Consider the following 16,399-nt stretch of genomic DNA (forward strand, 5'->3'; position numbering starts at 1 on the left):
AACGTCATTTGCTAGCAAGTGTTTTGAATCCTGGACCAGATTTATTCCAGGTTTGCAGGATCACCCAGCTGAACTGATGAAAGTGTATCTTCTCCAGCCTTGGAAAGCTTTATAAATCATGACCAATGGCACAACAATAAAACCCAAATATCACTAAAAGTAAGCATTTGCTTGGTGCCTCGTCATATCACTACTTAGCAGAACCCAGATAAAATACAGGATGTCCTTTTTTCTTGAAAATTTAAAGTCACTGTCAATACAGCCATTGCAGTTGTTTGAAGTCCCCGGTAGTCTGAGTCACATGGTAGCTCTTAGGGTTACGTTGCTGGGATTACCCCACTATGGTCCTGGCACTATCACTACCCATTATGAAGTCCCACATCTTCTGCTATAACTGGGCTGCTTTTCCTGCTTTTGTATTCTATTCGTATTCTCTGCACGGAAAAACAAAATAAATAGAGATATGAAAGTCTCCTGTAAGTCTATCAAAATGAGAAAATTGCCCTTTAAAACCATCAACAGGATGTGCATGAGGGTATGCCAAACATTATAAAACAATGTATTAGTGGCATGTTACTAGCAAAAATAAGTCAAATCAACCCTTTTCTAACATATATTATATACAAACAGATCTCAGCTGTACATCACAAAAATCCCAAACTACAATTTGTTCTCAATTTATCCTTCTCTCCTAATCTTGCATACAGGTGAACCATAAACATCCAGCTTCATATACAATCCCATTTATCCCTGATGAAGGGAATTACCCCAAACGTGTCACACATATTCTGCAGCTCTTGTGGAACTTAAGTGTGAATTTGACTTGAATTATTTTCTTATTGTTCTAGCAATTTCTTTTCTTAGGTACACTGCCTGCTAGGCTTGCACAGAACATGTAATGGCTTGGTTTGATGTCAGATATTATTCTTCTAATATCATGATTGGGGGTATTAGGTGGGCTACTCTGCCACTGGCCTCACATTTCCAGGGGCACAGTCACTTACTTCTGTGAAATCACTGACTACAGATACTTCAGGATATCACAGTGGCTTTATGGTTAGCACTCTGGCCTTTGGAGTGCTGGATCCCAGGTTCGAATCTTGGCAAGGACTCTATCTGCATGGAGTTTGTAGGTTATCCCTGTGTTTGTGTGGGTTTCCTCCCACGATCCAAAAACATGCAGTTAGGTTAATTGGCTTCCCCCAAAAAACTGACCTTAGACTGTGTTATTGACATATGACTATGATAGGGACATTAGATTGTGAGCTCCTTTGAGGGACAGCTAGTAACATGGCCATGGACTTTGTACAGAGCTGTGTAATATGTCAGCGCTATATAAATACTGGATAATAATACTAAAAGGCTTGTGATGTAGCAGTAATGTTGTCAGCTAATGAGGGAATGATTCCATATGGACTGCCAGGAAATGTCTTAGTGATTCTAACACCGGCTACAAATATCCTGTGCCCTGATCACCCATATGACATGGCACTTAGAGACTGACAATGAAGCTGGCATAATATGACTGCAACATGCATGTGCAACAATCAGCGTTCATGCAGCATTATTATCCAGTGTTTATATAGCGCCAACATATTACGCATCGCTGTACAAAGTCTAAAGTCATGTGACTAGCTGTCCCTCAATGGGGCTCACAAACTAATGTCCCTACCATAGTCATATGACATTATTACAGTCTACGGTTCATTTGGGGGGAAGCAGCGACAAGGAGGAGTCACCATGCCATAATGTGCACCTACCCCACACTACAAGATAGGTAGGTAGGGTGTGTGTACCATAAACCCCTATCCCTGGTGACAATAATATATACACTCAGCTATGTACATGGTCCCTATGCTGATCTATGCTGCTCTATTTGTCCAATACAGCAATGTCATCAGAAGCAGCCATAACACAACCCAGGCTGTGTCTCCCGTCACCATGGCAACCATATCCCAATGCATTAGACGCCGTTCTCCCTTCATAGCTCCGTTTTGGTTCTATTTTTTTCTAAGTCCCGAGTTGTTATCATAATAAAACGTCAGCCCGCTCCATGTCAGTATTATTTACTACACGTAACTCACCTCCCGGTGTACAAGCTAAATACCCCTCCGTTGTCAGCCTGTTTGTTGTCAATAAAGTTAAGTGAAAGTTCATTGAGGGAGTGTAGCAATAAACGTAATGAAAGGTTAGAACACGCCTACTAATATTTGATTGGTAGAAAGGAAAGCATAGGGGATTATAGAAGGGTACTGGGGAAATGCACGCGATAACTTGTAGTATCCACAGGTGCCAGCAGGTGGAGAACTGCATGGCTGCATTATAATCTATACAGATGTATAAGAGATTTATATAAAATAAAAAAGTTGCTTAGGACTGTAACTCTATCTCTCTCTTGTAATACACTGATTTATATTTAAAGCATAAAAATACATTACAAATATTTTTTTTTACAATGTTTTGGAAAGGACACCTCCCCTTCTAACTTTACTGCCACATCAATTTCCCTTTTGTAATAAGTATTCCTACTTTTCTGTTAACTGTCCCAGGTGTTAAAGTTCATTGAACTTTGCAGGCACAGCTCAGCATTGATTACCTGGATACCCAGGACATTACGGCTTCCCCTGCAGGACTGAATAAACTCCCCCGTCTGCACAGAACGTACGTTAATCCAGCCCGGCCAATCAAGATGGCCTTAGATCAGAACAAGGAAGAAGATGGCGGCACCCACAACAGATCTGGAACAAGTGAGTTTCCACTAGGTTTAGTCCCACTTTAAATTTTTGAAGATTAATATAATATTTTATAGTTGTCTCTAGAACAAGAGACTGTCTAATAGGGGTATTTCCACTCAATTCGAAGAGATTTAATCTAACTTCCTGGTGTGCTTCTGGGACAGGAAGTCAAGGGAAGTTGCTCCAAGGATTCAAAGCCATCAGAAAAATAAGTCAGCAGGGGGGTTTAATCCCCCCCGCTATCTAAAACTGAAAAAAAACATCTATAGATGCATTTTATTACTATGTGTTTTTGGTACTGTAATTTCTGAGGTTGGTATTTGTAATACAAAGTTTGTTTAGTACAGTAATAGCCGGATTATATCAAATACTTTGCATGCTAAGTAATTGCAGAGCATGCTTGTTACTGTAATAGTAGTCTGTTGTAGGTTGTTTAATGTTTGCTTGATGCAATAATAGCAACTTGTAGTTTTGCTCAACCATGCCGCAGTTTGGTTTAAATGGCATATTGCCAAAGTTGTACAAATGTTCAGGGTATCCCAACCTCAAACACTATTGTAGTTAACAGGAAATTCTTCTGGTTTGCTCTGGTCCCAGAAGAGACACAAAGCAGCCAAAAGTACAAAAAGGAAGACCATTAATGTGCCATTTTCTGTGGCTTGGAGGGCAAGTTCTATTGACAGCTGTGTGGGGTCCCTAAATCCTGTTCACATTGTTATGAAAATTTTAAGGGCCATTTATAAGACTCACAACATTGACACCATAGGTTTGCTACCAGTACATTGCCATATGAGATTGTTTAATATCTTGATTAGAACACAATACTATATTAATTATACTAGATTAATTATACTATATACAATTACTATTTGAGCAATGTAATTGATTTCGTATCTTCTGGCTGCTACAGATAATAGATGTGGGTCAATATGCAGGGATCATGCTTGACAAAGCCTTCCACTTCTTTCTGTTTTTCTGGACCCCCCCTTTTTTTACTCCTACTCTTTAGAAGAAATTAAATGTAATACTCCTTTAGTATAACAAGTTTAACCCCTCCCCCTAGTGGGGCAGTTATTGGTGTAATTACCTGCAGATGTTTTTATATCCACCATAACACAGTGCTCATTAAACTGTAAGTACTCTTCATTATGAGTTTTTGTAAACTATTCAATCAGATGCTAATGAACACAGAAACCAATGTAAGTTAACCCCCCTTTTTTCATATCCTCTTTTTTTTTCCTATGTTCCTGACCTGTACAATTAGCAAACAATCTCAAAATAACCCCTGAAGAAGCCATTTGCCGAAACGCATCGGGTAACCGAGATTATGTTTTGCAATGTTTTGAATGTATTGTTGTAATTGTTTGCTAATTTATTCACGTTTTCACAATTGCTGGTATATGGTACAGGTGAAATAGGAGGTAAATTAGCTTATGGAGGGCTTTGTCATGGATTGCTGAAGAAACAAAGGGAATTGGGGGCAAGTTGGCCTTGCTGCCTCTTGAACCTGACAAGGCTGCATAGTGGTCAACTAAAGTGATGAGCTGGATTCCCAATGGCTTCAGCAGGGAGAAGCTAAGAATGGGATCCTGATTGAAGGTACTCAGTACTGGATCTTATCATGGTGCTGAAATTGGAATTGTCATTCACAGGGGAACCCAGGCTGGAGGAAAAATGCTTCTCACAATTCACTATGGATTTGAGATTTAGTGAGAATGCTAAATGTCAGCTGTATAAAATCCATTTGTATGTGAACTTCTGCTATTCTGTCATGGCAGCTCATTGAACAGTAAAGTATTCATTGACCCATAATTACTAAAGGAGCATGGTTGCTTTGCAAAGGAATTTTCACTAAGCTTACTGAAGTTTGGGTAAAGTGAAAATTCCCTTGTAAAGTGAAAATTCTGAATTCTTTTAGTTAATCATGGTCTTCTATTTCAGATGTTTTTGATTTTGTTTCGAAAAGCAACAGAGTACTCTTAAGAGTAGAATTCTACTTATTGTTTTAAATTGTCATTTGAGCCCCAACACATATTATAATAGATATATACTGTGATAGATACTGGGGGTTGCTCATGGTAATGGGATAATTACAGGGCAGATCAGAGGCAGCAGACTCCAAAAAGTCCAAAACAACAGCAGTTTTATTTATTTAGTCAAGTGTTACAGCACACTCTCCAGCCCTTCACAATAAAACAATAAACAGTAGCCCGGCTGGGCCTCTGGCTACCTCACTTAGGTGCCCTTTCTTCCTAACACCCTATATCAGTACTGGTAACTCACAACTTTGTAGTACTGTTTGACCGCTGGCTTTCCTGGAACCCTCTTTTAATATTATTATTATTATTATTATTATTAATAATAATAAACAGGACTTTTATAGCGCCAACATATTACGCAGTGCTATACATTAAATAGGGATTGCAAATGACAGACTAATACAGACAGTGATATAGGAGGAGACCATCATGCCTCGAAGAGCTTGCAATCTAGTAGCTTACAAACCCTCTGGCTCTGTCTCAGTCTGGAACACTCTGGCTCTCTCTCAGCCTGGAATCCACTCTGGCTTTCTCTTCAGCCTGGAACACCCCTGGCTCTCTCTCAGCCTGGAACATTCTGGCTCTCTCTCAGCCTGGAATCCACGCTGGCCCTCTTTCAGCCTGCAATCCACTCTGGCTCTCTCTCAGCCTGGAGTCCCTCTGTCTCTCTCTCAGCCTGGAATCCACCCTGGCTCCTTCTAAGCCTGGAATCTACTCTGGCTCTCCCTTCAGCCTGGAACCCTCTGGCTCTCTCTCAGCCTGGAACACTCTGGCTCTCTCTCAGCCTGGAATCCACTCTGGCTTTCTCTCAGCAGATAAGAGGCAGCAGACTCCAAAAAGTCCAAAACAACAGCAGTTATTTATTTAGCTAAGTGTTACAGAAACAGAAACAATAAACAGTAGCCCGGCTGGGCCACTTGCTACCTCACTTAGGTGCCCTCTATTCCTAACACCCTATATCAGTACTGGTAACTCACAACTTTGAAGTACTGTTTGGCCTCTGGCTTTCCTGGAACCCTTTGGCCGGCTCTGTGTCCACTCTGGCTCTCCTTCAGTCTGGAACACTCTAGCTCTCTCTCAGCCTGGAATCCACTCTGGCTCTCTCTCAGCCTGGAACACTCTGGCTCTCTCCCAGCCTGAAATACACTCTGTCTTTCTCTCAGCCTGGAACCCTCTGGCTCTCTCTTAGCCTGGAATCCACTCTGGCTCTCTCTCAGCCTCTTGCTGATCAATTGCCCTCCTCTTGCACCTGAGTGCAGGTGGATATATCCCAAAACAGGGTTGGGCCAAGGAACCCACCCTTTCACTCCCTTGGCGGGCTCCAGGGTCCTAAAATGCCTGGTATCTTCCTAAAAACCTATACATCAATTACCACTTTCTTTTCCCTGGAGCCATTCTAACACTTTCCCTGACATTTTAGGGGCACTCTGTCACAATATATATATATATATATATATATATATATATATATATATATATATATATATATATATATATATATATATATATTGTTCATGTTCATAAACTATCCTAACCCTCTCTACATTCCATTTTTGTCTCTTATACTTTCCTGAATCTACCACCTATAAACCAACTATCACTGTGCCCATTTTCTGTCCTGCCTGGCATATAAATGCCCCCTAAGGATGTATTATTAGGGGTATACAGTGTCCTGAACTGAGCCTAGCATCATTACATTCTGCTCAGTCCAGTTCAAGAAACTGCAAGAAAAAAGTTATGTATTATTAATGAACAATGATTACAGAACACAAACATATTACTCAGCACAGCAGAATAAAAAAGTATTTTTTTACTTTTTACATAAAAAGACCTTCATGGGATAGCCCCAGAATCCAAGAGAAGTAGCACTCAGGATATACATACTGATAGGTAGAGCACTGTGGAAGGTGCACACTATTGCCGGTGTTTTTTCCTGTTGCACACAGGTCTCACAGCATAGCAGAACTAGACATTTAGCATTTGAAAACCAAATCAGTGTTTCATTTGTCATTACATCATCTATTTAATTCTTTCTATACAACGGACAGGAGGTCTGGAGTGGGCCATTAGCCGACTATTGTCCATAAGGAGGTTCTGAATGAGTTTCCGAGTTATTTTTTTTTATTTGAAAAGCATTTTATTGACTACATTTGATCAGCTGTTTTGTATTTTACATTGCTTTTTTAAATTCTCTACATCTTGTTGCTTTACTTTGACCCTATTTTATCTATTTAGTTTGGTGAGAACCTTTCCCATGTGTACTGCTCCCTAAATCCACATGATTTAGTTTCTTATGACCTCAGCAGTCTGTGTACATTCTTCCAGCTTCCTCTCCACTGCTTGGTGACAATCAACACAGCATAATGTGGATGATTGTGGCATCACTCCAGGAAGAACCGTGTGCAAAGATCCAGACGGGGGAAACGAGTGCAGAGATGTTTGAGAACAGAAACTGCTTTTCAATTATCTTCACATCAATCCTGGAAAATTACAACCTATTGTCATATCATATTCATCATAATAATGGAAGCTAAATGCAATGTCAGTGCTTTAAATTTAAATGAATAACCTAAATAACCATATAAAACTATAATAAACAAAAAACCTATATAAAACTATAATAATCATAATTCTTTTATCATCTGCTCAATTTTATAGATTACTGCTCTCAATTAAATTTATTAAAAAATACAAGTAGTCATTATACCATGGAATATATTTAAAAGCAGTTAACCTGACATTCACCAACATTTTTTGGTGAAGAATATTTCAAGTCCATGTGTTTTAAAAGATAGTATTCTAACTTCCACCAAAGAATATTTCCTAAATGTCATATTCAATGCTTTATAAACAGAACACAATTCTTCCATTTCGTACCCTGTGTGGTCCTTTTTCAAGCCAACAGGTAAGTCAAACACCATCATACAAACATGAAATAAGTGTAATCTTGGTTGTTCCAATTGTGATGGCATTAGGACACATCTAAAAATATTGCCCTGTATAGCTGCCAATGTAATTATTGTGCTTTTCATTATATTCGTATTGAGTGCTGCAGCCAAATTCTTGTCACTGGAACATTTTGTGAAGTCGTGGGTGACCTATTTTGCTTGCACCAACACACACCAAATGCATTCATATCATTATATATATGTATATATATATATATATATATATATATAGATATATATATATACCAGTGTATCGGCACACAGTGTCCACATGCAAAGACTTGTAATGCCTTACTACAGTGAGTTAATTGTGGTTTTGATCAAAAGCTGGTTAAAATTGCAGTGTTCCAGCAATTTTGTTTGCCTATTTTTTTCTGGAGGAAAGGTTGAGGGAGCAGCATGTTGCCCCATCCCCTGGCTTTATTGACATGGGCTTGAAACCAACCTTGGCAGTGTTATATTCTGTGTTGACTTGAAAAATAAAGTGGAAACGAAAGACAGGCTTAGAAAGGACATCCTTTAGGTCGCACTTGAATTTGTGAATAGAATCATGAAATGAATTTATGTCTATGGGGTTGCATGAAATCATAGATTTTAGTTTACTGTATTGGAAACTGCTAGTGACTATTTATATAGAACAATAAACTATATATATTTTTTAAGACTTAAATAATTCTTATATAATGTACCTACTACAGGTAAAGAGGAACTGAACTTAAATTTTTACTTTACATAAAAGGGTAGACAACCCTTTTTTTTAAGTAAAAATATTCTTCTTGTTTTTGGTTTTAAAAAAAAAAATGGAGCCTCCTGGGATACCTACTGTACGTCATGCATCCCGGGAGGCTCCTGGCTGCTCCTTCTGCGCATGCTTGAGATCTCTGAGAGGAAAGTGATGCTGATTTCACGCATGCGCAGTTAGATCGGCATGCTTTTTTTCCATGGCTACGTCACTCAATCTGGCACCTGCGCAGTGACATACCCAGAGGAAGCAAAAAGATGGCGGTGCCTGGCGCTTCCTCTGCACCGGGATGAAGGAGAATTTCAGTATGGTGCGGGACCCATTTTAAGAAAGCTCCTTAATTGAGCAATCTGTGGAATTAAAGGTAGGTGTGATTTTTTTATTTTTCAGTTTAGTTCCACTATAAGCACACAGGAGGGTAACTCACAGAAAATAGAGCAGGTACTTTATATAAATTCCATATATTCCTAAACTGAGATCAACAAAAAATGGCAGGAGTGCTAACCAGCTTACTACATATGCTTGGCAATGTTTTCTTTGAGTCTTTAAATAAGTCCAATATTAAATGTCTATCTATACCTGTCCAGTGAATCTATTATGTATATAATTATAGATGAATTCTTCCACTGACTTCCACTGAGCAGAAAGAGTTTGGTTCCCAAAATTGTTTTGTTACATAGTATATTGCTCATTGTTGTTGTTTTATAGGATTTCCAAGTCTAAATATTTAAAACTAGTAGAGAAGCAGCATGCATACAATTCAGAGTACTTATTAAGTGCAGAGGAGAGGTTTGTGACATAGGTACCATTGCAGTACCTGTAAACCAGTCCTTAATCAGCCACAGCACTTGTTATTGTTGAAAGTGAATGGGGAGGTTAAAATCCCCTTTTTATAGGTGATTGGCTGTGGTGCGGTTCTTGAGATGCTTTTCATAACAGTCTGGTTTGCAAACCACTTCCATATACTCCAAACTCTTAAGAAAGAACATAGGGCTGTGCAGTCAGCTTTTTAGAATCCTACAGACAAAGATAAAATAGCTGCATGGTATATAAGCAGAGGAAAAATCTTACAACTCTAATAAATAAGAGTAAAATAAGTGCAAATAGCAACCAGAAAGTTTTTAGTACATTGGAACTGATCAGATTTCAGCGTCAATGGCCCTGATTTAATAAAGCTCTCTAAGGCTGGAGAGAATACACTTTCATCAGTGAAGCTGGTTGATCCAGCAAACCTGGAATGGATCTGGTCCAGGATTGAAAACCTTTGCTAGCAAATAGCAAATGATTTTAAGAAATCCATTCCAGTTTTTCTTCCGGGCCACTGGCATGATTGCTGATTAAATATACCAAAGCAATCTGCACATTTTCTGCCTTCCTGAATAGAATGTACAATGGGTAGTATAAATTTTGTTCTTAAACTTTCTTGTAAACATGTTCCTGCTTGGTATTCCTGGCTTGTAGTGGGAAAAATCTGTTGCCTTTTCAGCCCAAAGTCTTAAATGCCACTTCCACAATTTACTTGTGATCACATTGTTATTGGCAGAGAGCAGAATTCCAAACTGAAAGAATAAAACCAGAACATTTGGCAGACAACTTGATCAGCCAGAGTAGGCTGAAGTAGGCTGAAGTGAATATTTTCTTTCCTAAATGGGTTTTCTGTTACAGAAATATCACAGATAAGGTCCAGAACAGATTTGCTTTATTCCTGTTTATTTCTGTGTAATGCAGAGAATTTTGATTTCAATGGGATCATTAAATTTATAGATATAAAGAGCTTTATCTTGACATTGCTTGCAAAGTTCAAATTTAGCCTTGTCCACTTCTCCTTAATATTCAATTTTTATATATATTATGCAGCACTGTACAATAAATAGGGGTTGCAAATGACAAACTACAAACTTGAAACAATGACACAGGAGGGGACATGGAACCCTGCCCAACAGAGTTGAAAATCTAAGAAGCAGGGGATCCCTCCAATGAAAACACTAGTCCTGATTTGGTAAAACTTCCCAACACTGGAGATAGAGTATCATGGAAGAACCTGGGTGAACCACCATACCTCGAGTCGATCTGGTCCAGGATTCAAAATATTTGCCAATGTATAACAAATTACTTTTATGAAATCCATTTCCGGTTTGCTAGATGACCCAGGTTCTCCCATGATAGTCTATTCTCTCCAGTCTTGGAGAGCTTTTATAAATCGGGCCCATGGTGTACCATATACAGCGGTCAAAATCGCACTGGTGATCTTGATGCTGGCGTTTGTTGCCAACCTTAGAATCAATAAGAGATCTTACCCAAGTATTTACAGAATTGTTCCATTGCTAGTGAGGCCAATGACTTTGATACCCTGTAACTAGAGTTAGATATTCTGCAAAATTTAGGGTGAATGAGGGAAAGATTCTACCGTGTTTCCCCGATGATAAGGCATCCCCATCAAATAAGCCTCAAACAATTAAAATAAAGCACCCCCCGCAAATAAGACATCCTCCGATACCTGATACTGTGTGCCTCTGTGTGACTCCTCGATGCTGGCTGCAGTGCAGAGCGAAACTGAAAGTAACTTCAAAGGACAAGCAAGCTGCTGATCCCTGCCCTAACAGAGTCTGTTACCCTGCGAGTCAGTGATCAGAAGGGGACAATGAATGGCACTGAGTGATCAGAAGGGGACAATGAATGGCACAGAGTGAACAGAAGGGGACAATGAATGGCACCGAGTGATCAGAAGGGGACAATGAATGGCACAGAGTGATCAGAAGGGGACAATCAATGGTACATGAGTGATCATGAGTGATTTTCAACAATAAATGTGTACTGTAGTCTTCTTCATGGAAAAATAAGACATCCCCCTGAAAATAAGACCTAGGGCATATTTTGGCATTTCAAAAAATATAAGACAGTGCCTTATCATAGGGGAAACAGGGTATAGAGGCTAGGTAAATACTCACTCGCATGAATTGGGTAGGTGGCCATGTATTGCAATTTCCATTTTCAATTTTCTTCTTTGATTAATCTAAGCACTGCTGATCTCTTACAGCCACTATATCTACAAGCATACACTCGATGGTTCCACAGCATTTTTCAGGTGCCAAGTTTCCACCCAGTAGCAAGTTGTGGGCCCCACCTGTGTAATGTACGACAAGGTGACAACGCAGTGGCAATAATGGGAGAGAGTTGTCTTAGCAAAGTAAGTTTAACAAACAATATTAATAAAGGCAAATTGACTTATCTCATTAGTTCGATATTGTCAAAGTGCAGATTCAAAATTAGGAATTGAAGGATAAATTATGGATACATTTAAAAACTGAATATATAGTGGTGTTCATATCAAAAAAAAAACACATATTTTAAAGGATGCCAATTTGCAGGGTACATTGATTACATTTCAGATTTTTGCAATAGATCATTGGTTAAAAGGATAAAACAGATTTAGGCTGGATTTACAAGGAGGGTCTGCAGAACAACTAGCTGATGACTAAATTACCATAACTCTTTCTATGTCTAATGGCAAGAGTTTCCCATTCACTAAGTGGGTAAGTGCTTGCCACTAGAGATAGCATAGGTTAAGCGGGCAGAGCTGCCATTAGCTAGCTGTTCTGCAGACGGTAAATGTAAAATCAGGCTTAAATTTAGACCCCTGCAGACATTTAGAAAGCAGATGCCATTTGCTTAGACTATGTTCAGATGGATGGGTATTCAAAGTGGTTTAAACCAGAAACTCTGCCACAATCCTACCGCAAATGCAGGCACATAGTGGTTCTGAACTGCTCCCATACAGTTGAATGGGATCATGATTGAACATGTGATACAACAATAAAAAGGACCTTAGCATTGGGGAGTTTTAACACATACCATATGAATTTTTGCTACCAAAACAGCACAAATTCCCTCTTCTTTTAATTTAATTAATTTTCTTATAAAGAGTAGTTAAAGCACTGAAACTGCAAACAATACAAATGACTTCATCCAAGTTGCTGAGATTATCCGCCAGCAAATTTGTAGGCGTCATGCTTGCTTGGTTACTGGGTATGGTCCAGCCCTTGTTTAAAGGTTGATGTGCCGTGTGCAGAGTCTTCAATCTGAACTCATTCATTGCAGGAGCAGTGTGCACAGATTCCCGTCCTCTCACCGCATTCAGTCTGTGCTGGAGGAAATGAATATGCTTTGGCTGGATAAACATCATGACCTGTGATCTCAAGCTGTATGCCTCGGCTTCCTAATTTCTCATTAATTACGCCATACCGCACTAAAAACCTATCAGCACAGAACTATGCAAAATCAAATAACAGTGTACTATTACAATGTCAATTTATTGGTTTATTTTTTTTTATTGGTTCAATTTATTTGTTTTTCTTTGAATTGATTGTTGTTTATTCTGTAAACTGCTATGGAATAAAATGCTGCTGTACACAAAACACAGAAATATGTAAAATATCACGATTACAACGCAATTTATTAGGGGACAATACCTTTAATATGCTATTATTATACAGTATTTATATAGCGCCGACATATTATGCAGTGCTGTACAAAATCCATAGTCATGTCACTAACTCTCCCTCAAAGGAGCTCAATCTAATGTCCCTACGTCAGTTAAATGTCTTTATTACAGTCTAAGGTCAATTTTGGGGGGAAGCCAATTAACCTAACTGCATGATTTTGGAATGTTGGAGGAAATCGTAGTACCCGGAGGAAACCCACACAAACACGGGGAGAACCTGCAAACTCCGTGCAGATAGTGTCCTGGCCAGGACTCAAACCTGGGACCCATCGCTGCAAAGGCCAGAGTGCTAACCACTGAGTCACTATGTTACTTTTAGAAAATATATTTTGTTGTTATACTTTGAGTTGTTTGTTGTTTTTATTTACTTTGATATTCTGTGAAATGCCATGGAATATATTGCTGCTGTATATTACACAACAATCTTTTCTGTAAACACTTTGAAAGAAATCAAAATCGGATGAATAATGTCTATTATGATTTTGCTGCACCAAACTCAAAGCCTAAGTTTTGGTAAGTACATCAGTTTTAATAGTTACCTGCTTGCTATTATCATCAGGGGAAGTGTATGGGAAAAGAGGTGCAGGAGATGTTCAGAAGGGTCAGGTGCCTATTTTATTATTATATCATGGATCTAAGGAAAAAAAGGAAAACTAATATTGGTTTAGCCCACAGAAGGCTGCCTTTGTTGTGGGTGAATAAACTATATCCAAATCCAATACGGTATAATTGTGGATAGAGTACAGGAGGGTTAAAGCAGAGCTTGCCCTGGGAAATTATATAAGCCGCCATTGCTGACCTGCTTTTAAAAATAAATCCTGCTTGTCTGGTTGTTCTGATTTTCTGCATTTATACCCATTGGAATTACCAACCCAGAATCAGTAGAAGCTCAGGAGCTCAGCTAGTTGCTGCACAACTTGTGCAATAGTTATCACCATGCTTGTTTCAGGTGTGTGCCGGACACTTTTAAAGCCAAAAGATCAGCTTCACATCCGCGCAATTAGCTTGCTATAAAATACGTTTATTAAAGGTCAATTAAAATTAATATAATAATTATATAATAATAGAAATTGCTTGTGTTAAAAGCGGCAACATCTTTTCAACTCATCAGCTTTTATTAAATACTTTGTAATCGAGCCATAAAAGGTCCATTTTTGGGGATTTCCTTTTATAGAAATACCCAGTCCCTGTCTTTTGTTAAACAGGCTGACAATAAAGATTAAAAGTGACCATTTTAAAATATAATGTTCATGCATGGTCCATTGTTGTCACCATTTGGAATACTGACCTGAAAAAAAAACTATGTACAGCCACTATTGGAGTGCATGCATGTAGACTGAAGATGGACAAAAGCAGGATGCAGGAGATCAGGAGCAAACCAAATGCTATTTAGTATAGGATTACATATAGTATTGGGTCTTGTCAATAGACTTAGAATACCCTAATTAAAATGAAGGACATTGTTTAAAAAAAAAATAATATTGATCAAAATTGTGAATTGAAGTTGGGAACATGTAATGTTATAAATATTATGAAAAAATTATTAAACAAACAAACTATTAAAATATTTTATATTAACAAACTATTAAATATTTTAGCATACCTGATTTAAAAAAAAAAACTTTTGATGTTAAAAACTATAAATGGGAATATGATTTGTTTTGCAAGCATTCTATTTCACAATATAGGAAGGAAACGTCTGCAAAAAACTTCAATGCCAAAATATTCTGCATTGTCATTTTGCACATTGATTTACTAAGCAATTAGTAGGCTGATCACATCTTGTTTATAGGATGTCCTTACACATGTGGATGGGAGTGACATGGCAGGGGGTGTGTTGTGCACTTGTCAGTGTTTTGCACTCAGCCTTGGATGAGCTCTATATAAGCTGCTAACAGAGCTGTGTGATTCATACAACAACTTCAACACAGCAACCAGACTCAGCTTCTAGAGAAACATCCAGCCATGGACCCTCAAGACTGCAACTGTGCTACAGGTATGTTGGGTCTGTATGCTGGGTGATGGCAGATAGATGACTATGTTTTGAATTACTTTATGTCTTTTTGTGTCTAAGTAACCTTTGCTGTTTCTGTTTAGGTGGATCTTGCTCCTGTGGGGATTCCTGCAAGTGTAAAGACTGCAAGTGCACATCCTGCAAAAAGAGTAAGTGTACAAAGATTAAATATTTAAACCTAACTCTGTGCCAAATAGTAAAATAAATGTGAACTATTTTGTGACTTTATCGCTTGTGTTTTTAAAAGTGCCCCCTTGTCTAATAATGATTTTCTTTGTGTCACTAATCCATGCATGCAACTGTGTAAGCTATATAGTTGTTTATTTCTCTTTTAGTGCACAGCGCATGTAAACCTAAAAATGCTGCAATGTATCAATATAGCCAACCACACACCCCTGCAGTTGCATGATGATTGATATAATGGGTTGCACACAATCTGTTTAAAACTGCCATGTATAAAGTCATATGGAGCCCAAGATACATGCTTTGTAACAGACCATATGAAAAGTTTATGAAATCTGTTTAAAATGCATCCTTGGTGTAGTCTGGATGATTTTGGGCACTTTGCAGATACAGAGCAGTTATTCTATGGTAAATATATTTAGCTGTGCATACTTTGTCCTAAATTTTAATTAGGGTCTCACTTAATAATTCCATACCTATCTCGACAAATTAATTGTTAGTGGAATTTAGGATAAGTTTAGGAAATGCTGGTGATTAAATCTCTGGCTTGATGGTAGTGATTAGCACAATGTTCTTCCGCTATGCTTCTGTGGAACCATGGGGTTCCTCCAGTTGCTGGGGGTTCCTTCAGGAATTTGTGTGGCTTGGGTCAGTTAGCCAAAAAGATTGTCTGCTAATCTGTAAGGATGATTTCTTATTGAATACCACACTAATGTGAATATAGTCATTTAAGCAGGGGTTCTCCATCCCTGAAATGTATATCAAGCATTCCCTCATGTCAAAAAGGTTGAGAACTGCTGCATTTGCATTGATTAATTTGTAGTAAATGCTTATTACAAGTGTGTATTTTTCACATGTAGTCACCTTGAAGCTTTCAACTTTTCGGCTTTATTGCTGAGGATGATATCTGGTTTTGCATCTCCTGGTCAAAGTTTATTTGCTGTCATTTGTATAACTGTACAACTTTTTTCCTAAATTTCTATCTTCTTCTTTGCCAGGTTGCTGTTCTTGTTGTCCAGCAGATTGTGGTAAATGCAGCCAGGGCTGTCAATGTGCAAAGGGATGTGATACCTGCAGCTGTTGCAAATGACCTGCTGAATACCTGGATCTCTTCTGTTCAATGTCTGCTGTGTAGAGATACTGATCAGTTATGTGCAGTATATGTGTTAAAAAAATCTTTATATGTAACTTTGTTTTTTGATAATAAAGAATGACAAATTTTCGTATTTTGCCAAAA

The 16,399-nt window shown here is 38.3% G+C and overlaps 2 protein-coding genes and 1 long non-coding RNA gene across 3 annotated transcripts in view; 2 read left to right on the plus strand and 1 right to left on the minus strand.

Annotated features, from left to right (window-relative positions):
• The window catches only part of BBS2 (Bardet-Biedl syndrome 2), a 23,267-nt gene extending 21,112 nt beyond the window's left edge, over positions 1–2,155 (minus strand). The window contains exon 1 of the mRNA XM_072422841.1: positions 2,085–2,155. The gene's annotated coding sequence lies outside the window, so the exon portion shown is untranslated. The remainder of the gene's footprint in view (positions 1–2,084) is intronic.
• On the plus strand, positions 1,718–7,339 carry LOC140338582 (uncharacterized). The gene is made up of 3 exons (XR_011922275.1): positions 1,718–1,777; positions 2,550–2,747; positions 7,100–7,339. It is a non-coding gene; the product is annotated as an uncharacterized lncRNA (long non-coding RNA).
• Positions 7,340–14,814: 7,475 nt separating this feature from the next.
• On the plus strand, positions 14,815–16,399 carry LOC140338583 (metallothionein-1-like). The gene is made up of 3 exons (XM_072422842.1): positions 14,815–14,961; positions 15,063–15,128; positions 16,161–16,399. Exons 1-3 carry the CDS (start codon positions 14,931–14,933, stop codon positions 16,250–16,252), a joined length of 189 nt encoding a protein of 62 aa, XP_072278943.1. The 5' UTR covers positions 14,815–14,930; the 3' UTR covers positions 16,253–16,399.

The sequence above is a fragment of the Pyxicephalus adspersus genome, chromosome 9 (assembly GCF_032062135.1).
Source record: "Pyxicephalus adspersus chromosome 9, UCB_Pads_2.0, whole genome shotgun sequence".
NCBI classification, from domain to species: domain Eukaryota; kingdom Metazoa; phylum Chordata; class Amphibia; order Anura; family Pyxicephalidae; genus Pyxicephalus; species Pyxicephalus adspersus.

What these genes read in the sequence shown, in the direction of transcription:
- LOC140338583 (XM_072422842.1), top strand. Translation starts at nt 14,931, where the DNA reads ATGGACCCTCAAGACTGCAACTGTGCTACAG. An exon ending in AGACTGCAACTGTGCTACAG is followed by an intron (nt 14,962 to 15,062) that starts GTATGTTGGGTC and finishes GTTTCTGTTTAG; the next exon opens with GTGGATCTTGCTCCTGTGGG. An exon ending in GTGCACATCCTGCAAAAAGA is followed by an intron (nt 15,129 to 16,160) that starts GTAAGTGTACAA and finishes CTTCTTTGCCAG; the next exon opens with GTTGCTGTTCTTGTTGTCCA.